Consider the following 21,733-nt stretch of genomic DNA (forward strand, 5'->3'; position numbering starts at 1 on the left):
TATGCATACAGGAAACCCATAATCCATGGGCCAAAAGGAAATTATTGACTGACTTAGGCCTGACAGTTTTAGTTTGTACTGAACAATCCACCACTATACGGGGGGTAGATATTTTGGCGAAGAATTATATACAAGGGACAGGAAGGGCATTGGCAGACAAACAAGGGAGATGGGCTATAGTGGAATGTAGGATTGGAGGTCAGACTTATACGATATGTTACATATATGGTTCTAATTTTTATGAGGCCCTCATAATTGAAGGGTTAAATGTACAACTGGTATTATGGCCCACTCCATTGATTGTATGCGGTGACCTAAATATACATCTTGAGCCGGATGCGCTACCAGATGATAATAAACCCTACAAACGGAGGAAACCAAGGGTATTTAAGGCCTTACAAGCTTTATTAGTGGTTCATGGATTGGTGGATGCCTGGGCTACGCGGAGAGGTATGGATCCAGGGTATACTTTTTACTCCTATCCGCATAAGAAATTATTAAGACTTGATTATTTTTTCGTTTGGGGTCTTCTGCTTTCGGAAGCCAAAATACAGGTGTTCCCACGGGTGTCCTCAGACCATGGACCCTTGGGGGTCCATTACGATGTCGGGCGGATTGCCTCCGCCAGGCTGGCGGTGGCCACCGCCAGCCTGGCGGAGGCAATCCGCCCGACATCGCAAGCACAAATGCCCCTGCCATATTAGGATGGCGGGGGGGGGGGGATGGCGGCGGTGAAAAACACCGCCCGCCTGTTTTCCGCCCGGTCGCCTTGCGACCGCGGCGGAAAGGCAATAATATGGTGGCGGTGTCCAATGGACACCGCCAGCCATATTACGATGCAGAGGCGGTGTTTGCTGCACGGGCCCCCTGCGGGCCCCCCTGGTGCAGGCAGAGGTGGGGAGCACAGGGGGGGGTACATATGGTACCCCCCCCCCCCCCCCCCCCCACCATTGGCATATGCAAAGCGGCAGGCACCGCGCGGTGCCTGCCGCTTTGCATATGCAAATGTGAAAAAGCTTTTTTAGCATTGTGGCGAGCGGTGCAGAGTGCACCGCCCGCCACAATGCTAAAACTACAGGATGTGCCCGCCACTGTGGCTGGCACATCCTAATTGCCCCCACGGGACCCCCGCCCTCATGGCGGGTGGTCCCGTTCTCCGATAGGGTGGCGGGCGGACAATGTCCGCCCGTCATCCTAATGTGGCCCTTAGTGTTGAATCTTTGTAGGTCGAGGACTGGAATCAAGCCGCGATCTTTTTCATTCGATATGAAGCTATTATTGGATGAAAGCTATGTGACACATATGCAGATATGGGTTGAGCAATTTTTTTCGATAAACCGCAACACAGCAGGGACTGGGTGTGTATGGGATGCTTTTAAAGCAGGTTTTAGGGGGGGGGAGACCCTTAGCTTCAGCCTATATAAGCAAAAGCAAATGTGAGCTGTATTACAGGAATTATATGCTTGTCTTACGGCAGCTGAAGAAAAACTCATGCAGGGCATCCAAACGAAAGTAGCCCAGGGCAATGCCAAAATAAATCTATATTGGAGCAAAGAGATAGCTAAGAAATATTCTATTAATACAAAATTAAATTATGAATATGGGGAAGCAGCTGAACGCTGTCTGACACAGAGGCTAAGATCTAAAGAAGCGGCTCAGAGGATTAGATCTGTGGTAGACTCTAGGGGCAATATAGTAGAAACCGATGCTGGGATTTTAAAGGAGTTTCATGATTTTTATGAGGTACTTTACACCAGTGAGGACTATGATTCACACGCTGAGGAATCCCTGTTACAGAATTGTTGTAATCACCTTGACACGCAAGACGCAGAATTGCTAGTAGCCCCTATTACGATGGAGGAGCTGGAAAGAGCTCTCAATTGCTTAGCTATGGGCAAAGCGGCAGGGCCCGACAAACTTCCATTGGAAGTTTATAAAACTTTCTTTGGAGTATTAAAGACTGATATGTTAGTCACCTTTCAACAGGCCCAAGCAGGAGCTGCCCCACTAACATGGGACGAGGCTAGCATTCTTGTTTTTAAAAAAAAGATAAACCGGCGGATCAACCTGGCTCATATCGTCCGATATCACTTTTAAACTCAGATGGCAAAATCTATGCCAAGATTTTAGCGACCGGTTTGCTCAAAGTAATGACCCCGTTAGTGTCATTGCGCAATATGGGTTTATCCCCGAGAGGGGGACAACCAATCATATCAACAGGGTTGTAACCATGCTAGATATAGCTAGCACTACGGGGAGTGAACTTAGATTGAAACTACTAGAAGCCGAAAAGGCATTCGACACTCCTTCCACCGATATTCTGGGATAGGATCATAGATAGATGGCGGACCAAATGTATTCATTATTTGGGCGATCTATATGCTAACGGGGGATTAATGTCTTCTGAAATGTTAACAGACAAATTTCATCTTAGCAGGTTTGAATTTTTTTAATATCTACAAGTGCGCGATTATTTAGGAAAACATCGGTTGAATATTGAAGTAAACCCAGTTATTGAAGCTGTGAGGAAGAATGAATGCATTGGGACATTGTATAATCTACTGTTAGATACGAAGGGTAACGATTTAGAGATCCATAACACTAAATGGGACAATAAGCTGGGGTGTATTGGCACTAGGGTAGAAACCTCCATTGAATTGGCAGGGAATATGTTAATATCTGCTAATCTCCGAGCACAACACTATAAGACTGTGTTTTATCTTTACTACACTCCAGCCAAGATGTCTTGATGGGGTGGGAGAAATGATGGGAAATGTTTTTGATGTGGATCAGAAGATACTGATATTGTACACATCTTTTTCACATGTAGGCACGTAGTGAACTTGTTTGGGCATATAGAGAAATTCTTAGTAGCAATATTGGGGGGCCAAGTCAGTTTGTAATCTGCTCAGGTACTGTTGGGGGTAGCTGAGAGAGAGGGATTGGATCAACTGGCTTATAAATATAGGTACTTGATTTTTCTAGCCACAGCTGTGGCTCGGTTATGTATTGCCTCAATGTGGCTCCAGATAGATAAGCCAACTTTTGAACTATGGAGGACTCGATTTCTTTCCATGTTTCATATAGAATATAGTCTATACAAAGTTAAAGGTATTCGGAAAAAGAAATTAGGCATGCAGATTTGGGGGCCAGTAGTGTCCTTTAGGGGTGAATGAGGTATTAGTTCGAAGAGACATTTTTACGGTCTTATATACTTGCACCTTAATGAACTTGATGTATTCAGTCCTGCTACCTTTTTTTATGTATCGCAAATTGCTTTTTTTAAGTCTTTTTACTGTATTTTAAACAATTGTTCTAATGTATTGTAACTTGTTGCAACTATCATGGATTCATAAAAAAATTAAAATTAAAAAAATGTAAAAGAAACACGAGCTGCAATGTAGCGTATCAAAGAGCAAGGACTCGCCATACTGGCTCATTACTGAAGAAATGGCAAGATGAGCACCCATCAGTGTTAAGGTGAATTTCATTTCCAATGTCTGTTTTCAGAATGTCATGAAATGATTGAGATAATGGATATGTTACGCAGTGGGTAGATTAACGTGTATGTGTAATGCCTAGAATTAAGAAAATGGAACTTGGTTCATAGGCTCAAGAAACAAACATTGTGTCCCCCCCACTCACTTGTGGAATAGTCAGCAGTGGTGCTTCGCTCTCTTCTCTCTTTATTCCCTTCTTTGGTTTTTAATGAAAATTCAGAGGTCACATTGGACAGCCCTGCAAAATAAGCAATGTACATAATCTGAACCCAAGCTTTGCAAACAATGACTAGCAACAGTAAGAGTTTTGACTGCAGCATAATGTGGAATGAGGCCAGAATTGCAGCTGCTGGCTGTTCAAGATATTGGCACCCACCAGAAATGAAGCTATTTCTTGGAAAATTCAGTTAGGATAGGCTGAGGTTTGTAAAGGTGTGAACTCAACCCTGCCAAGAATCTAGGTTATCCAGACAAGTATTATTTTATCAGATCTCTACCTCCTACGTGTCTTCCCTAGATCCCAGATAATGACCCTCCCTGTAACAAAAGCTGATCTCCATGTTTGCTCTCTCAGAGTCTTTGTCACCCTTTAGATAGTTGTTACTGCTTTCCCCATTTAGGGTTCCTAGCATTGTATGAGTCTCTGTCCTGCTGATCAAGCTTTAAGGAAAGCAGTTGCCTGTATGCTGAAACAGCTGACTAGGATGAGGCTGCGGAAGTGGTTAATGCAAACCTCTGCTTCACAATTGCTTGTGCTGGCGGGACATCATCTGCTTCACCTCTTCTGCAGTGGCAAAGTAGGCCACAGACTGCATCAATACTAAAGTAACTAGAACCATAGCAAGAGAACTATAATTCTATGTTTCATACAGGTGAGAGGAGCTTGAGAAGTGGAATGAGCACAGTATGACCACTGTGTTACTCTGAATGTAGGGAAGGGGTCGGTACTGTCTCCATACTGTTCCATTCTTACATGAAGCCACTGGGAGAGGAGATAGAGCGCAGCATTAACACATATCAGTTTGTTTACAACAGCTTTCTAAGGATCCTACCATGAGACAACGGGATACATTACAACGCCCATGCTAGTGCTTAAGGAAAGGATGTTCAACCAACTTTCTGTGACAAAGGGCCAGATGTAGGAGCCCTAATACCGGTCGGTAATGGCCGAATTCGGCCGTTACCGACCGGTATTAGGGTTTTCAGATGTAGGGGGGCCTATATTTTACCGATTCTGTAAATTTACCGAATCGGTAAATTTACAGAATCGGTAAAATACCGAATCGGTATATTTACCGATTTGGTAAATCCACATGTAGGTGGCACTCCTAAGAGTGCCACAGGCCCTTAAGAATCGGTATTTTACCACCCAATCCTATTGGGTGGTAAAATACCGAATTCAGGTGTGCATGCACATCTGTGCATGCACACCTGTGCAATGTGACACACAGACATGACCTTAGGGCATGTCTGTGTGCCACATGGCACACAAGTTCGGAATTGGGGTGCTAGAGGGTGTCAAAGTGACACCCCCTGCATCCTTGCAGGATTCGGTATTTACCGATTCGGTAAATACCGACTCGGTATTGCCCATTGATTCCTATGGGCTTCATGGGAATTACCTACATCTCCCCCCTTCCTATTTTCCGACTCTTAAATACCGAATTAAGAGTCGGTAAATAGGAATCACCTACACCTGGCCCAAAATGTAGTAGATAGTTTCCCTTACCCACCCCAACAACAAGAAACATCCTGACACAACAAACCGTGAAAATAGACAACACAGAGAAATAATGGAGATTCAGAGGAACAGAGATAGAGGCACAAAGCTACTGAGTGATAGGAAGATGAAGGGATAGAGGCAGACAAAGCAGTAGAGAAACGGGGGGAGACAAGCTGACAGATGAGGAAATGAAGAAGTAGAAGAGAAAGATACAGACAGGGAGACCATTGGAGAAATTGAGATAAAGATAAAGGTGGGAGAGATAAATTAAGGCTTGGTAGGGGAACCAGATAACTCTGTGTTCCATTACCATCTAACGCCTTTCAAAGGATCAGTGCAAGAGAATCGCCAAAGGACCCCCTCAGGCACAGGCATTCAGGTGAAGCTATTACTGTAAGTTTATGATGGGAATGTTCAGAAATAGAAGGAAAGCAAAGGAAAGAAGGAAAGAATAAAACAGCTGAACTGTTTTATTCCTCAGCGCCCACTCCTAACACAGAAAGAGGAGGGATGGCGCGTTGCTATTTTCGTCTGCAACGAGACACTATTCGTAGTAGAAAAAAGCTACAAAATCTCTGCCACTGGAGAGATACATAAAAAATGAGCGAACTACTGCATGATCTTTTTTTATTCTAGTGCTTTATTTTTTTTAACATGAGTTTACTCACCTGTGCCAGGATGGCTAGGGATTGCATTTTTTTCTCTGTTATAGTGAGATCTGCAGTATGCCTTCTCATCGTGCTTGTTCAGTAATAAGGCATCTGTGTGACACCCTGCATAACAAACAATGTCAACATATACCAGAGGTTCCACAGGCACTGCACTGCATCTAATACAACACACTTCTGGGGTGCACGCTGGATGTCAGACTTTACGTCACAAGAAATCTGCAAAGTATGGTCTATTTTAAAGCAGTAAAGAAGATGTACATCTTGGAACACAAGAAAGAAATGAGTTACTTACCTGTAACTGCAGTTATCCAGTATTGGTATCTTTTATAAAGTCACATGCTTGAATGATTCCCCGAGGTCGAGATGGGAGTCCCCGGTACATTTATAATGGTAATGTCACATTAGACATAGAAGGTTACAGGCCTAAGGCCTTACATTTAGTAACATATCTGAGTCCTTATTTAAAAGGACCAAACTTAAGAGAACAAACAATCAGCTGATACCACCCTCTAGAACCTTACTGGAGGGAACTCTAGACCCTTAGATTTTCTTAAGAACCTTGCGTAACCAGAGGTACAACTGAGAGCATTAAGTGAGTCCTACCAAGCATGTGAATCTATGAAAGATGAACAACACAACAAAACCGGGGTCTAAAAGCCAACAAGTTATTAAGGCTAGCTCACTACACTCTCTCAACAGTAGAGTGTTGTCCTGTAAACTTCTGGATAAACCATGAAGTTTAAGGAACTCAGAGAAGTCCTGAGGCACTGACGGACAGAGCGGGGCCTCAAATATCCTGAGCACGGTCCAGGTGAGGTGAGGTCCAGTCCCCGGTCAAGCTGGATGCCATCTGCATACCTTGACGTGGAGGATCAGGTTTTTCACTGGTTGTATACACAGTTTTTTAATTTAAGCTTGTTATTACATTGATGGATAACATACAATCAGTTGTTGTATTTATAATTTGCACTATCCAATCACGAATATAAGCAGTAGCAATTTAGTAAAGCAGAAGCCCTGAAGAAAGCCTAGGGACTTATAGCCCGTTTGGCTGAAATATGTCGGCTCTCTTTGGCAGTTATTTTTTCAAACTGCTGTTTGCACTGTTCTGTTTTTAGTTAGGAGGTGTGTCTGTGTTTAATAAAGTTTTTTGTGAAAAGGCACACGATCCTATTTTACTCACCACTTTATCCATTTTTTGTGCACTGCTTTCATCTTTTCACATGTCAGTTGCCCGCTGGATTATCTAGAGTGAATGTGGGTGGTATTCGGCTGAGTACCTGTTGGGACGGTGTACTCTATTTATCAAGAAATACACTTACCTGTTGAGCCGTTTGACCAAATGATAATACTGATCATCGTGAATAGTTGATGGTTATTCGGACATCATGAAAAGCTGTTCCCTACCACATATCACTCTCAATAGTTTCTCTTCTATCATTTCTTGAGTTCCTTAATCTTCATGGTTTATCCAGAAGTTTACAGGACAACACTCTACTGTTGAGAGAGTGTAGTGAGCTAGCCTTAATAACTTTTTAGCTTTCAGACCCCGGGTTTTGTTGTGTTGTTCATATTTTGTTTGGGGAAGGAAACCTGGGCTGGTCTTAAAATTTTCCCTATGACCCTCCACCTCTCCGTGTGTATTGTTAATCTATGAAAGATACTAATACTGGATAACTGCATTTACAGGTAAGTAACTCATTTCTTATCCAGTATTAAGGTATCTTTCAAAGACTCACATGCTTGAATCAGAATAAATAGCAGTAATGAGCACAATTCGTCATATACATAATCCATTCATAACTGAATAGTCAACAACTATTTCCTGAGAATGAAATACAAAAACATGCATGCAAATACTTGAATTATGCATATAATTACAAAATAGCCAAACATAGATTCCAATATTGGCATAATCAATAGAAAATAACAGAGAAATGTGCATTTGACAGGTTGGTGGGATGGAAGGAAGGCTTACCTTATTGAAATAGATGTCTGAGCACTGCCTGTCCCACCGCAACATCCTTCATCAATTTGGAACCCAAGCTATAATGCTTGGTGAATGTATGCAGCGTTTTCCAGGTTGCTGCCCAACAAATGTCTTAGAGGGGCACGCCAGGAAACAACGCCATAGGCATAGATATTGCCGTAGTAGAATGGGCACGAACTCTTGATTGTAGAGGTTGACCAGCTTGCACTAGAGATCCATCTAGATATGCCATGTTTTGTTAAGGGAAACCCTTTTCTGGGTAAGCTGTAAGCTACAAAAAGCTGAATAGACGTGCAGAAGGATTTTGTTCTGTCTAGATAAAGCTTAAGGCAACACTACAAGTTCAAAGAATCTAAGGCTTGTTCAGCTGCCATTTGTAGATTTGGAAAGAAGGATTTTAAAACAATTGGTTCATTAAGATTAAAGTTCGAAGGGACTTTTAAGTATACATTTTGGGTTGGTACGAAGGACCACTCTATCGTTCTTAAATTGAATGAATGGTTTTTGTATCGTAAAAGCTTGAAGTTCGCTAAATCTTCTTGCAGATGCAAGGGCTAAAAGAAGAGCAGTTTTCCGAGAAAGGAATTTTAAGTCAGCTCTATGTATTGGCTCAAACGGGTGCTTCATAAGTTGAGCAAGTACCATGTTGAGTTGCCACGTTAGAGGTGGAGATTTTGCAGGAGGAAAAGACCTTTAAGAAACTGTTTTATCAGTCTGTTTGACCACAAAGAAGACCCTTTGGAAAATCTTCGAAAACCGAAAATTGCAGGCAAGTGAACTTTGATCGCAGTATGAGCCAGACCTGAATTCGCTAGGTGGAGGAGATATGGCAAGACTTCCTCCGGAGATGATTTGAGGGGATGCACCTTAGCAGATCCACATCAGACACAGAACCTTTTCCGTTTTATAGAATAAGTTCTGTTGGTACTGTCGGCTCTAGCACAAAACAAAATCTTCCTGCAGTCTTGAGGAATGTTCAGGTCTCGAAATACCTGGAACTCAAGAGTCAAGCCGATAATCTGAGAGAGCCTGGATCCGGGTGCTGAACATGTCCCTGGTTCATCGTTAGAAGAGAGGGAAACGGCTCCAGGGGAATCGGTGGCTGTAAGGACAGGAGATGAAGCTCAGTGAAACAATGTTGGCGAGTCCACGCTGGAGCTATTAGAATTAGCTTGCAAGGTTCTGCCTTCATTTTCTTTAGAACCCTGGGAAGGAGAGGAATTGGTGGAAAGGCGTAGGCAAATACGACGGACCGAGCTATTGAAAACGCATTCCCCAGAGATCCCTGTTGGGGATGCCAGCTTGTGAAGCGTTGGAATTTGGCGTTGCTGCTTGAGGCAAAAAGGTCTATTGCTGTTTCACCCCACTGCAAGAAGATTTTGTTCGGGTTACTTTGGTTCAACACCCACTCGTGGCAGGTTGTCCTTAATCTGCTTAGTGAATGATCTATAATATTTTCTTTTCCTGGTACGTACTCCGCTCTCAACAAGATCCTGTGTTGAATTGCCCAGTTCTAAATTCGTTGAGAATCTTGTGGAAGGGAAAGAAATAGAGTTCCTCCCTGTTTGTTTAGATAGTGCATTGTCGTAGTATTGTCTGTCCTGACAAGCACTAGTGAGTTTTGTATCCTGGGTAAGAACGCCCAAGAGATTTATGTGTAGATTCCGCGGAGAAGGTGGCCACTTGCCACTGATTTGAAGTTCGTGTAGGAAGGCTCCTCAACTTTCCAGAGAAGTATCTGTTGCCATCAACAGAGGAGAGGCTTGTGGAAGGAAAGGTAAGCTTTGAGACAGATGGTGAGGATGAGTCCACCAAGTTAGAGAGGCAGTCAGTGGTGGAGTCACTTCGATTATGTCATTGATGGTTCAATTTACTGAAGAGAATGCATGTGTAGACGGCAATGTGGAACTAGAAGAGTGCAAGAGAACATCATGCCTAGCAGAGATTTGTACAGGCACACCAAAAGAGACTTTCTTCTTTGTATGAGGTATGCTAGAGTTTTCGTTGTCTTTCCTCCATTGGATAGGCCCTCTTCAGGACCGTATCTAGAATCTGTAAAAATGCATGGGGCCGATTTGAGCCCGAAAGGTAAAACTCAGAATTGATAATGCCTGCCGGCTACAGTAAACATCAGAAATGTTTTGTGTCTCTTGTGACTTGGTATATGGACATAGGCGTCTTGGAGGTCCAAGGAAACCATGTAGTCACCTCCATTGAGAAGCTGCATGACTTCCTGAATGGTGACCATGAGGAATGACTGTTTCTTGAGGAATTTGTTTACATTTTGTAAATCTAAAATTAGCCTCCACTTGTTTTTCTTTTTGTGCACTAAAAAGAAGTGGGAATAGAAGCCTTTTCCTCTCTGAGGAAAAGGGACGCGCTCTATTGCTCCTTTTCGATCATTGAGGTTATTTCCAACTGTAACAGGCGCAAATGTCTGAATCAGAAGTTGAGGAGGTGTTGGTGGAGGTGGCTGTATAAATTCTAGGGAGTGGCCAAATTGAATTAGTTGTAGGACCCAGCGATCTGTTGTAGTTTGTTTCCAATTTTCGAAATAGTGGGATATTTTGCCTTCTACTTTGGGGGGCAGTGAAGAAGTTGATGCCTTGCAGAATCCTTTGTCGTCTAGCTTTCCCTCAAAGGGAAGATTTATTATAGGCAGGCACAGGCTGTTGTCTCTGGGCGAACTGCGCCCTGTATTGCTGGCTAGAGGAAGTATAGGAAGGGTACCTATTCTGCTGGTAACCTCCCCATGTATGATGGCTGGCTTTTACCCTGTGCACTGCGAAAAGGGGCTCTTTTATACTGGAGGGTGTCCAAAGCAGTGGCTGGATCAGTGTCTTTTTTAATCCCTTGAAGGGCTTCATCAATATGCTTCCCGAATAGCTCTTGTACATCGTAGGGCATATCTAGTGCACCTCAGGCCTGAATGTTGTAGCCTTTAGCCCCAGCTAGCTGACGGACGCCAGCGGAAGCAATATCCTTTGCACAGTCAATAATCTCTGAAGCGAAGCGTTTGCCCTTCAGCAAAACATTCCTTGCCTCCTCTTTGGTGTCTTGAGGAAGATCGTTGAGGTAAGAAGCGATGTCTGACCATATCTGCCTGTTGTAGTGCCCCAGTAGCGCTAAGGAATTGGACGCTCTGACTGTCAAAGCCGAAATAGTGGAAAAACGTTTGCCGATATTATCCAGCCTCCTTATCTGAGGGGTGCTGAAAGTGGAGTCGAAGGGTTCTTTGACCTGCATTGTATCACATGGGCAATCATAAAAATCAGGTCTGGGGTGACCTGCGAGACAGGCTGGAGGGTCGTCAGCGGCTTTGACTTATTGTCGAGCCTTGGTAAGACTGGAGGAACTATGGCAGGGTTTCTCATTATTTTAATGCCCTGAACCCAAAGGTAGTCAATAATGGGCTTAGCCCTGACATACTTTTTAAAAGGTTCATTAAAATCATAAAGGAAACAGTCTTGTTGGTGAGAAGGCATTGGAAGCTCGAAACGTCTGGCTGCTCTTTACAAGAGATTATGAAATCCTCTAATATCTTCTGGAGGAGAGTCTACTTGAGGCGGAGATGGTGACGCTGGTGGAGGAATAATATAATCATCCCATTCGTCTGGTAGTGATGGTGTGTCCTGGATTTCCCCTTCCTCTTGTTGGTCTTCCTCATCTTCGTCTGAAGATTGAAGGAACTGTACTGGCACTTGGGGTATTGGAAGGGGTGGAGGATGAACTTGCACCACAGGAGGCAGAGCGCTGGTACAGGAGACAGTGCGGACGTAGGGAACCTCTTGTAGTCCGATAGCATAAATTGTAGGTCCGCTATCAGAGCAGAAGGAAGACAAACCATCTCTCACTGTTGTTGAGGATGTCATTGTTCAGGATAGTACATTTGTTCCTCATAGAACTGTTCGTCATCAGAGTCTTCTTCATATTTGAAATTTAACTCTGATGGGCTTTGTGCCGCCCCAAACATGCTGTCTAGGTCTGAGTCATCTTCATCATCTAAAAGATGAGTTGGTAATAAGGTTTGGACCCTACTGGGAGATGTTAGTGAGAGGGTCAATCTGTCTTTCTGAAATTTCTGACGTAAAAATTATTGTATTGCTTTAGTTTTTGGTGTCGTCGACGAGGTGGTCGTCGGTACGCATACCGTCGTCGAGGAACTGTCGACGGGCATTGGTATCAAAGTCCCAGTAACCGGTGTAGATGAGAAAAACTCTTGTCGACAATGGAACTTTCGCTGTCAAGGCCGTTGACGATGTAGTAGGAGAAATTATCGACGAAGGGCCGCCAACGGTAGACTCGTTGACGCTGGCAACACCATCGACGAAGTACTTGGTGTCATCTTTGTCGACGGACTGGTCGTTGTCGAAGACTTCCTGATTATTTTAATCGTCAACGACAAAGGTGCTTGACTCGTCGATGTAGACGTCGTCGACGGCGAAATAGCCAACGACGAGACTGTGGCGACGGTTGTCGTCAACAAAGTTACTCCGACGACAGTAAGTGGAGGTCTTTTCTTCGTCGTTGGTACCACCGTCTGTGAGCTGGCCATCGACGGGGCTGGAGAAGGCTTGTTAAAAGTATGCTTCACCTTCACTGGAGGAGTAGAGGGGTCTGAAGCAGATCTCTGAAGGTATTTTCTGGCAGAAGTCAAATCCTGAGGAGAAAGAGACGCCCTGGAAGGCAGATCTTGCTTTTTAGTAACCTCTGAATAATGTATGTGCGTTTTCTTTGGTGGTTGCTGTGAGGAATGACCTGGCGATGCATCCGGAGGTCTTTTCTGAGGCGTCTTTGAGGAGAGACTTGAGGAACCATCCCTTAGAAGATACAGGGTCCTCCCTGTTGTTAAGCCTCTGCAGCCAAATTAACAGTCTCCCCTCATGGTCCTTGAAAGTTTTTGAAGAGAAAGTGCAACATACCTTGCAATCCTTTGGCTTGTGATCAGGACAAATGCAGGAAAGGCAGTTTTCATTAGGGTCATCAATGGAAGCCTTTTCTTTTCTGCAGGTATCACAGGGCCTAAAAAGGTATTTTTTAGGTGTGTCTGACATGAGGAAATTTGAGAACTTCACTCAGACAAAGGTAATTAAAAATGAAAAATACATTGAATCCAAGCACAATCTATAGACAAGGAAAATTTGAAGATAGGAAGAGAAAAACTGAGCAGAGCTCAGTGGAGACTCCCTTAGCACAACGTGCGGTAGAAAATCTGACACAGGTATGTTACTAAATATAAGGCCTTAGGCTTGTTACCTTCTATGTCTAATGTGACATTACCATTATAAATGTTCCGGGGACTCCCAACTCAACGACGGGGAATGATTCAAGTATGTGAATCTATGAAAGATACCCTAATACTGGATAATTTAATAGAGTCAAGTGGAATGGAACTGGTTTCTACAAGTCTGACCTTTCATCCAGCAACCAAAGTGGCAAGTTGGCAAAAGTAAAAGCTCAGTAATGCTCTAGACATTCACAAGTACTTTAATGGCTATGTTTTTTCTTAAATGGAAAATGGGTGGTGCACTGCGTAAGTTCAATGTAGGTTTTAATCGTTTCAACGTAAAGTTCTGGGTGCTCTGTCAAGGTGGTGTTATCCGTCCAAACACCGTTAAATCATCGAGTAGGTAGTGTATGCAGAGATCTGCCAATACATCCCCTGATTAGGCACTCCAAAGATAATCAATGAGTTGATTCATAAACTTATTCAACTTTCGATGCTTTTATTTAGCAAAAATGTGTTCAATTAGATATTGATTGCATATCAATTGGCGACATATACTCCATACAGGTAATTCTATGAACAATCATCTCCAATGCATTTCGGGCGGGGGCCCTTGATCACAGAGCGCTGTGGAGGAAGGCGAAATGGACTAAGGTAAGTGGGGGTGCTGTAGGTCAAAATGCCGGTCTTACTAGTGCTCTAACGGTGGTGGTGCTACAACAGGAACTGCAGATAAGTACTTAGGTGCTCGTTGTGCTAAGTGGGGGTAAGGGTTGTGATAAGGACGTTAACGCGTGTGATTCATAGAAGCGCGTTTAACAGACAGCGTGCTAATTGGCGTGCAGCAGCAGGAGCAAATACTTACTTCATAGTACCGGGAGGTAAAGCATACCGTCCATATGCTTGTAAGCTGTGATACGCGGGGTGCCGGCGGGTGTGCGCTGGTAAATATCACTAAGAATTGTGACGTGGGGTAGAGGATAGAAATAAACGAAGGACTGATACACGGAAGGTGCGGTGGCGGCCATCTTAAAGTGTAGTGAAAGTAAACGTGTGGGAGACACTGAAGGATAAAGGGAAGGGAACCAATGTAAATAAACAGTTACTTTGTTGCATAAACATAATCATAAACAATGAATAATATGAGGGTATTATAGATAACAGCTGTATTCGATGCGGTCATTAAGACCGTGTGGCTTCAGGGTCTGTAGTCGATAGATCCATTCAAGTTCACGTTTTAGCAAAAGTTTATTGTTGTCAATGCCTTCACGTTTGGTGAGAATTTCAAGTACTATGTATTTGAGTTGTGCTATGGTGTGGCGAGCCTCAGCGAAATGCATCGCACTATTGGATTTTTCAGCTTTCAACCTGATGTTCGATTTATGCTTGTTAAGACGAGTTTTGATTTTGCGTTCAGTTTTACCGATGTACAACTTCCCACAGGGGCATTTCAATGCATAAATCAGGTTCATGGAATCGCAAGTGGCGTCAACTTGAAGCTTAATGTTGTGCCCTTTCATCGGATGCTGGATGTGATTGCCTTTAATGACACTATTGCAATGGTTGCAATTGAGACAAGGTTTGGTTCCACAGTGTTGTATGGTAGTTTCTGTGGGTTTAGAGAGGATCTCTTTGATGTTCCTGCTTCTCGTATGAGCAAAGATTGGAGGTTTTGCAAAGATGCCCTGGAAGTCAGGTTCAATTTGTAAGATGGGCCAATGTCTCCATATGATATTTTTGTATGCAGGGCTAGCGGTGGAGAATTTAGAAACTAATACCATACATCAACCCTAGAAGACATCAAAACCACACTTGACAGACATCAGAAAGAAATAAACGAGCGTAAAATCAGAAAGTTCCGCCGGGACACGCTTGATTACAAGCTTGATGAAGTCTACTCTTGGGCCGACATCTACGCCCAAAGGCGACGTAATAAACCATTCAATACCCAAACGGATACATCGTCTTCTGACTCCGACTCCACTAGCCGCACATCCAGAAAACCCACCACCGGCACCAAACCTACCCCTAACACTGAAAGAGCAAGTACATCAACCACCAGCCAAGAACAAACACCAACAGGTCATTTTTTAGAGGTGGACACCAGCGAACTCAAAGACTCAGGCGGAGCCAGGCCAAAAGAAAAAGAAAAGAGCCCTCCGAATACCCGGAGCACGGTAGCCAAAAAGGACCTGAAACCAAAAAAGACAGTCTAGTCATCAATATCTCAGATACTCATGTCTCCAAGTACGAAATGAACTTACTTGAACGTGGCACATCGTTTATCCCAACCACAACTACTAACCTGCTGGAACTGGAGGTCAGTACCTTCAAGTTCACTAGAAAACTCAGACTAAGGCACTTTTTTTACAATGTATTACCAGTTACAACCAAGACAACCGATACAAGAGAGGATGAACTCAGAGGCTTATGACCTCCTAGCACTTATCAAGCCCCGTGCAGTCACAAATGCATCGATTTATTCGAAACATTAGTGCGTAATGACTTCCAGAAGATCAACTTTAAAGCTCCTAGGAGAATTTACAACCTCACCAACAAAGACCGGGACACGCTCAAATCTCTGGCTAACAACCCTAAAATCAAGTGTACCAAAGCTGACAAGGGAGGCGCGCTAGTGATTCTGAATTCCAGCATGTACACACAAAAATTATTGGAAAACATACAAGATACCACGACCTATATGGCACTTGATAAAAATCCTACACTGGAGTTTCAGAACCTCCTTAGAGAGATCGTGAACCGAGCCCATCAGGCAGGTACAATTGAAGAACGGACTAAAAACTCTTTGCTACTTGAACATCCACGAAGTCCCACCATTCACATGTGTCCTAAAATACACAAGAACTTAACGGATCCACCGTTCAGACCGATCGTGTCCACAAAGGGGTCCATACATGAGACAACAGGTAAACTGCTTGATAAGTACCTACAACCTCTCATTGTCAAAACAACTAGCTACATCAAAGATACCACTGACTTCCTAGTGAAATTATCAACCATCGAAGTTCCAACCACACAACCACTGATCCTCTGCACCGCAGATGTTAGTTCGCTCTACACATCGATACCACACCTTGGGGGCATCGAAGCCATTGAACAGATTTTGCTCAACAGCGAGATCAACACACCCATGCAGGCCTTCCTTATGGAACTGATGATTTTCATTCTCTACCACAGTTACTTCAAGCTAGACAATCAATGGTTCCTACAGCTATCCGGAATGGCGATGGGAAACTGCGCTGCCCCAACGTATGCGAATGTATACATGGAGAACTTTGAAAACCAGTACATATACACCCATGACAAGTTCAAAAATCACGCAAAAATGTACGTCAGGTACATAGATGATCTGTTTTTTATGTGGTCTGACACCAAAGATTCATTGAATCAGTTACTAACAGAAGTCAATTCAAAGGATCCCAGAATAAAACTTACATGGCACATCAGTGACATTGAAATCTCTTTCCTTGACGTTCTCATCAAGATCACACCAGAGGGATTAATTACCGATTTACACAGGAAGAACACCGATCGTAATAACACCTTGCATTTTTCTAGCTTCCACCAAGGGTCCTTGAAGCAACACCTGCCATTTTCACAAATGCTGCGCGTGAAGCGCATTGTCTCTGATGAACACACATACACAGCGCGCATCAATGAAATGCGTGAACGGTTCCGCAACAGAGGATACCCCGAGTTCACTTTAAATGAAGCCCAAACTCGAGTTGATCAAATCACTAGAAAAGACAGTCTCTTGAAATCCGAAAAGGAGATAGATCAACGTATGGTATTAGTTTCTAAATTCTCCACCGCTAGCCCTGCATACAAAAATATCATATGGAGACATTGGCCCATCTTACAAATTGAACCTGACTTCCAGGGCATCTTTGCAAAACCTCCAATCTTTGCTCATACGAGAAGCAGGAACATCAAAGAGATCCTCTCTAAACCCACAGAAACTACCATACAACACCGTGGAACCAAACCTTGTCTCAATTGCAACCATTGCAATAGTGTCATTAAAGGCAATCACATCCAGCATCCGATGAAAGGGCACAACATTAAGCTTCAAGTTGACGCCACTTGCAATTCCATGAACCTGATTTATGCATTGAAATGCCCCTGTGGGAAGTTGTACATCGGTAAAACTGAACGCAAAATCAAAACTCGTCTTAACAAGCATAAATCGAACATCAGGTTGAAAGCTGAAAAATCCAATAGTGCGATGCATTTCGCTGAGGCTCGCCACACCATAGCACAACTCAAATACATAGTACTTGAAATTCTCACCAAACGTGAAGGCATTGACAACAATAAACTTTTGCTAAAACGTGAACTTGAATGGATCTATCGACTACAGACCCTGAAGCCACACGGTCTTAATGACCGCATCGAATACAGCTGTTATCTATAATACCCTCATATTATTCATTGTTTATGATTATGTTTATGCAACAAAGTAACTGTTTATTTACATTGGTTCCCTTCCCTTTATCCTTCAGTGTCTCCCACACGTTTACTTTCACTACACTTTAAGATGGCCGCCACCGCACCTTCCGTGTATCAGTCCTTCGTTTATTTCTATCCTCTACCCCACGTCACAATTCTTAGTGATATTTACCAGCGCACACCCGCCGGCACCCCGCGTATCACAGCTTACAAGCATATGGACGGTATGCTTTACCTCCCGGTACTATGAAGTAAGTCTTTGCTCCTGCTGCTGCACGCCAATTAGCACGCTGTCTGTTAAACGCGCTTCTATGAATCACACGCGTTAACGTCCTTATCACAACCCTTACCCCCACTTAGCACAACGAGCACCTAAGTACTTATCCGCAGTTCCTGTTGTAGCACCACCACCGTTAGAGCACTAGTAAGACCGGCATTTTGACCTACAGCACCCCCACTTACCTTAGTCCATTTCGCCTTCCTCCACAGCGCTCCGTGATCAAGGGCCCTCGCCCGAAATGCATTGGAGATGATTGTTCATAGAATTACCTGTATGGAGTATATGTCGCCAATTGATATGCAATCAATATCTAATTTAACACATTTTTGCTAAATAAAAGCATCGAAAGTTGAATAAGTTTATGAATCAACTCATTGATCATCTTTGGAGTGCCTAATCAGGGGATGTATTGGCAGATCTCTGCATACACTACCTACTTTATGTTTTTTCTTAGACACATGTTATTTTGTTTTAGACTTATGGTATTTTTGATGAATTGATTTATTACATATTTTTTTTTTTTTTTGGGTGGGGTGTCCCCATCTATCAAGCTTTGTTTGCTTCCCTCACGCCACTCCTCTTTGACTAGAACAGTATGTCTGCCCACAGTTTATCCCACTGCGAGACACCAGTACAACCAGCCATATGGTGCAATTGATGCCTCACAGGACTATTCTGTGCACCGCTAGGAGTGGGAGTCCTGTTAACTGCAGCAGAAGTGGCTTCAGATACCTACACCACGAATACCCAGGGACTGCACAGTCCTGAAGGTCCTCCTTGTTTTCAGTATGCATGCTGAAATGTATTTCTCTTTTTGGTTTGTACTTAGCTTTGAACATCAACTTAATTATGGTAGAACACTTCCCATTTATACACATAATTGGATGTTATACTTTTTCGGTTTTGAGCTGGGCAGTGGTTCTATTGGCATTTGTGCTTGTGCCTTGAATCTGAAAACATCTACACAAGCATTGGTTGCATGAGACAACCTTAGGCACTACCCATAAGGTGCAATTTTAAATCATAAAAGCAACAATTTAAAAAACACAGGAAGAAGTGCTGGACACGTTTGTTCATCATGAGGTAGCTGTCTGTGTTAGTACTGCTTGGCTCTGGCCAAAGACTGTCTCATGGATCTCAGGAAGACCTCATGCTACTTTTAAATGTGCTTTTAGATCACCATTCCCTTTACACAAAGATTATAAACCTTGACTCAGAAACAGGAACTATGAGGATTTCACAATGGCTGAGTGGCAGCCCTCTTTCCCTCAAGACACCCCCACCCTACAAGCACAAACATATGTATTCATTAAACTGAGAACATTGAATAGTATGGGTACCAAAATGCTTGCAAAGGGCCAATAAATAGAGGAGCACACTGAAAGCAATGTCACGAGCCCTTAAAACCACAGACAGCAAGCATAAGCACATGCCAACACATCCAAGATGTACTTATTTGTTTTTAAAGAAACGGAGGCAAGATATGTCCTTAAAGCACAGTAGAAGGTTCTGATAAATAGCAAAACAAGAATGTAAACAAAAAAGGAGATCAAGGAGACAAGACAGATATAGGAAAGAGAGTAACTATGATTATGAATATGGGAGCTGACCAACTGTAGAGATCACCAACACAGTGGGTCTACACTGATGTTCTGCAACATAGCATGTACAGCTCTTTTCAATGAGATACATTAATCGCTTTATATGTTAATGCCCAAAAGAGGGATGGATGGCACATGCATGCTTACGAAAGGGAAGTGAGTCTCAGCACAAAACTATGGTGTGAAGAAGTGGGAGCTATGATGGGAGGCGAAAAAAGGAGAAGTGAGGAGCAGACACACACAGTCATACATGCATCAAATCTGGCCCTTCTGCCTGGCTCCCCTTCTTCCCTCACCCCTCATTATCTGGCTTTAGGATTGGCCACAAGCCATTCTTCTCCTTCTTTAACCACATGCGCGCTGCTCTACTTCTGCTTGTATGCTGACTTTTTAAAAAACCCATTGTTCATGACGAGCTGGGCTCGTCATCAGTGTTTGAGGAGGCTACACCATGACGAGCCCAGCTCGTCATCAGCCTCGAAGGGGTTAATGCACAGAGTACATGCAATATCACTGCCTCCGTCTGACACAGGTAAAGGAGGCCCATTGCCTTCCCTGCCTTACAATACCGGAGTGTGGATGATGAATCTGCGTACAATGATAATAGTCTTTATGGTGTGCTTCTGATTACTAGTCTAAATCTGTTCTTATCTGATATTCCTTGCCAAAAGCTCTTCAGTTCGACATATATAGTACAGCCTGTATGTGATTTTACGGTGTGCATTCAACATAGGTAAGGTATGCACAGGCTTCTCTGATCTAATTTATGCCTGGATAAATCAGACTGCAATTATGATATATACCTTTACATGGAGTTTCTAATCCTTGCTGTAGAACTGTACTAATCTGTACATTTGTCATGTTTTGATTGTGACAGACTTATTGCACCCAAAGGTTAGTAGAAAGAGCAGTGGGAGAGCTAATAAAGTTAGAGACAGAAGATAGGTACATAGCACATTGGAAAACAGATAGATAGAAGCAATTTAGTGTAAGACAATTGAGATTTCCGCCTGGCTCTTGGATTGGAGACCGACCCATTCAAAGCTATACTGTAAGCTTCTCTACTTACGGGAGGGCGGATATTGAGTGTCTGGGCTATGAATCCCTGGATCCTGCCCTCTTTGGTCCTTCGTATCTTCTATGTGGTTAATCCGCAGAAAACCCTCAAAATTGATATCTTCATTGTCGGTTTTTGCTGCAAATACAGTGATAAATACACCATACGTTAGAATTTGAAAATGAGAGTCTCACCGAAAAAAGATAGGTGTTTGCTATGGTAACCCATTGGATCGTCTGAAACTAAACTAGCCTAGTATTAGAAAGAACTAATTTCTGTCTATCAAGTCGATTAGTTTATCAATAATGGATTTAAGAAGCATTTGTACAATTATAATGACCAACGCCAGTGAAGGTAAATCCTGCTTCTCAACCTAAACAGTCCACCAATTCCTAATAAATTATAAAAATAAGCAGGAAGCCAAAAGAGGGATCTAGAAGGAATTCTTTACTAGTATAATTTCAGTGACGTACATAACCAGGAACACATCACGGCATGTTATAGAATTAAGTTAAATACCCCTCGCGTGAAGAAAACTGCCGTCAACACCGAATACAGTAGCCAAAATACCAACCATATCCCCGGGCGCATAAGTTCAGCGAGGTATTTGGGATGTTACACCCCGATAATAAATGTATTTTTTTATGAATAGTTGGGGACAGGTGCTTTTAGTCGGATATGGTGAGGTGTCTGTCGGATTTCACCTCGAGTTTTTGTATGTGTACGAACCATCTCTCATCCCTGTTTTGAAAGTCCTAAGGAAGGTTATTTGACAAAATATTGTGTTTCTCTGACTTAGTACTCGTACTAATCAGTATTCCTCTCTCTTTTCACTGCCACTTAAGCCCCTCTCATGAGCCCTGCTTGCCGTACTATGTATTCAATCATTATATGCCAGCATGACGCCCACTACCCCTCCCAATAATAATGACCAAGCTACGCCCATGCATATCCCTGGCTGATATACCACAATAGGCCCTGTATCAGAGACTGAAGGACTTTCATAATTCATTTTAACTCACGAATGAACCGAGTTTATGCTTTCTGAATAGTGATGATTTTAGATTATTTGTTTATTGTTTTGCACACAGTAAAGTCCTCAAAATTAGCATCAGTGTCGATTCTATCTTTATTGATCGGTGTAATAAATGTATATTCAGAATGTAAGAAGAACATGATGGAGAATGTGGTAGATAATATTATTAATTTAACTT

General features: G+C 43.0%; 1 protein-coding gene across 3 annotated transcripts in view; it reads right to left on the bottom strand.

The window, feature by feature from the left end:
- The window catches only part of LOC147748673 (uncharacterized), a 106,050-nt gene that overhangs the window by 42,169 nt on the left and 42,148 nt on the right, over positions 1-21,733 (bottom strand). The window contains exons 4-6 of one of the 3 annotated variants that reach the window (XM_086963540.1): positions 20,532-20,657; positions 5,892-5,996; positions 3,646-3,738 (exon numbers count right to left, since the gene is read on the bottom strand). In XM_086963540.1, coding sequence (XP_086819666.1) covers positions 3,646-3,738; positions 5,892-5,996; positions 20,532-20,657 — 324 coding nt within the window. The remainder of the gene's footprint in view (positions 1-3,645; positions 3,739-5,891; positions 5,997-20,531; positions 20,658-21,733) is intronic. The other 2 variants (XM_086963546.1, XM_086963542.1) reach the window with 2 other exon arrangements.

The sequence above is a fragment of the Lissotriton vulgaris genome, chromosome 1_1 (genome assembly GCF_964263255.1).
Source record: "Lissotriton vulgaris chromosome 1_1, aLisVul1.2, whole genome shotgun sequence".
Taxonomy (NCBI): Eukaryota; Metazoa; Chordata; class Amphibia; order Caudata; family Salamandridae; genus Lissotriton; species Lissotriton vulgaris.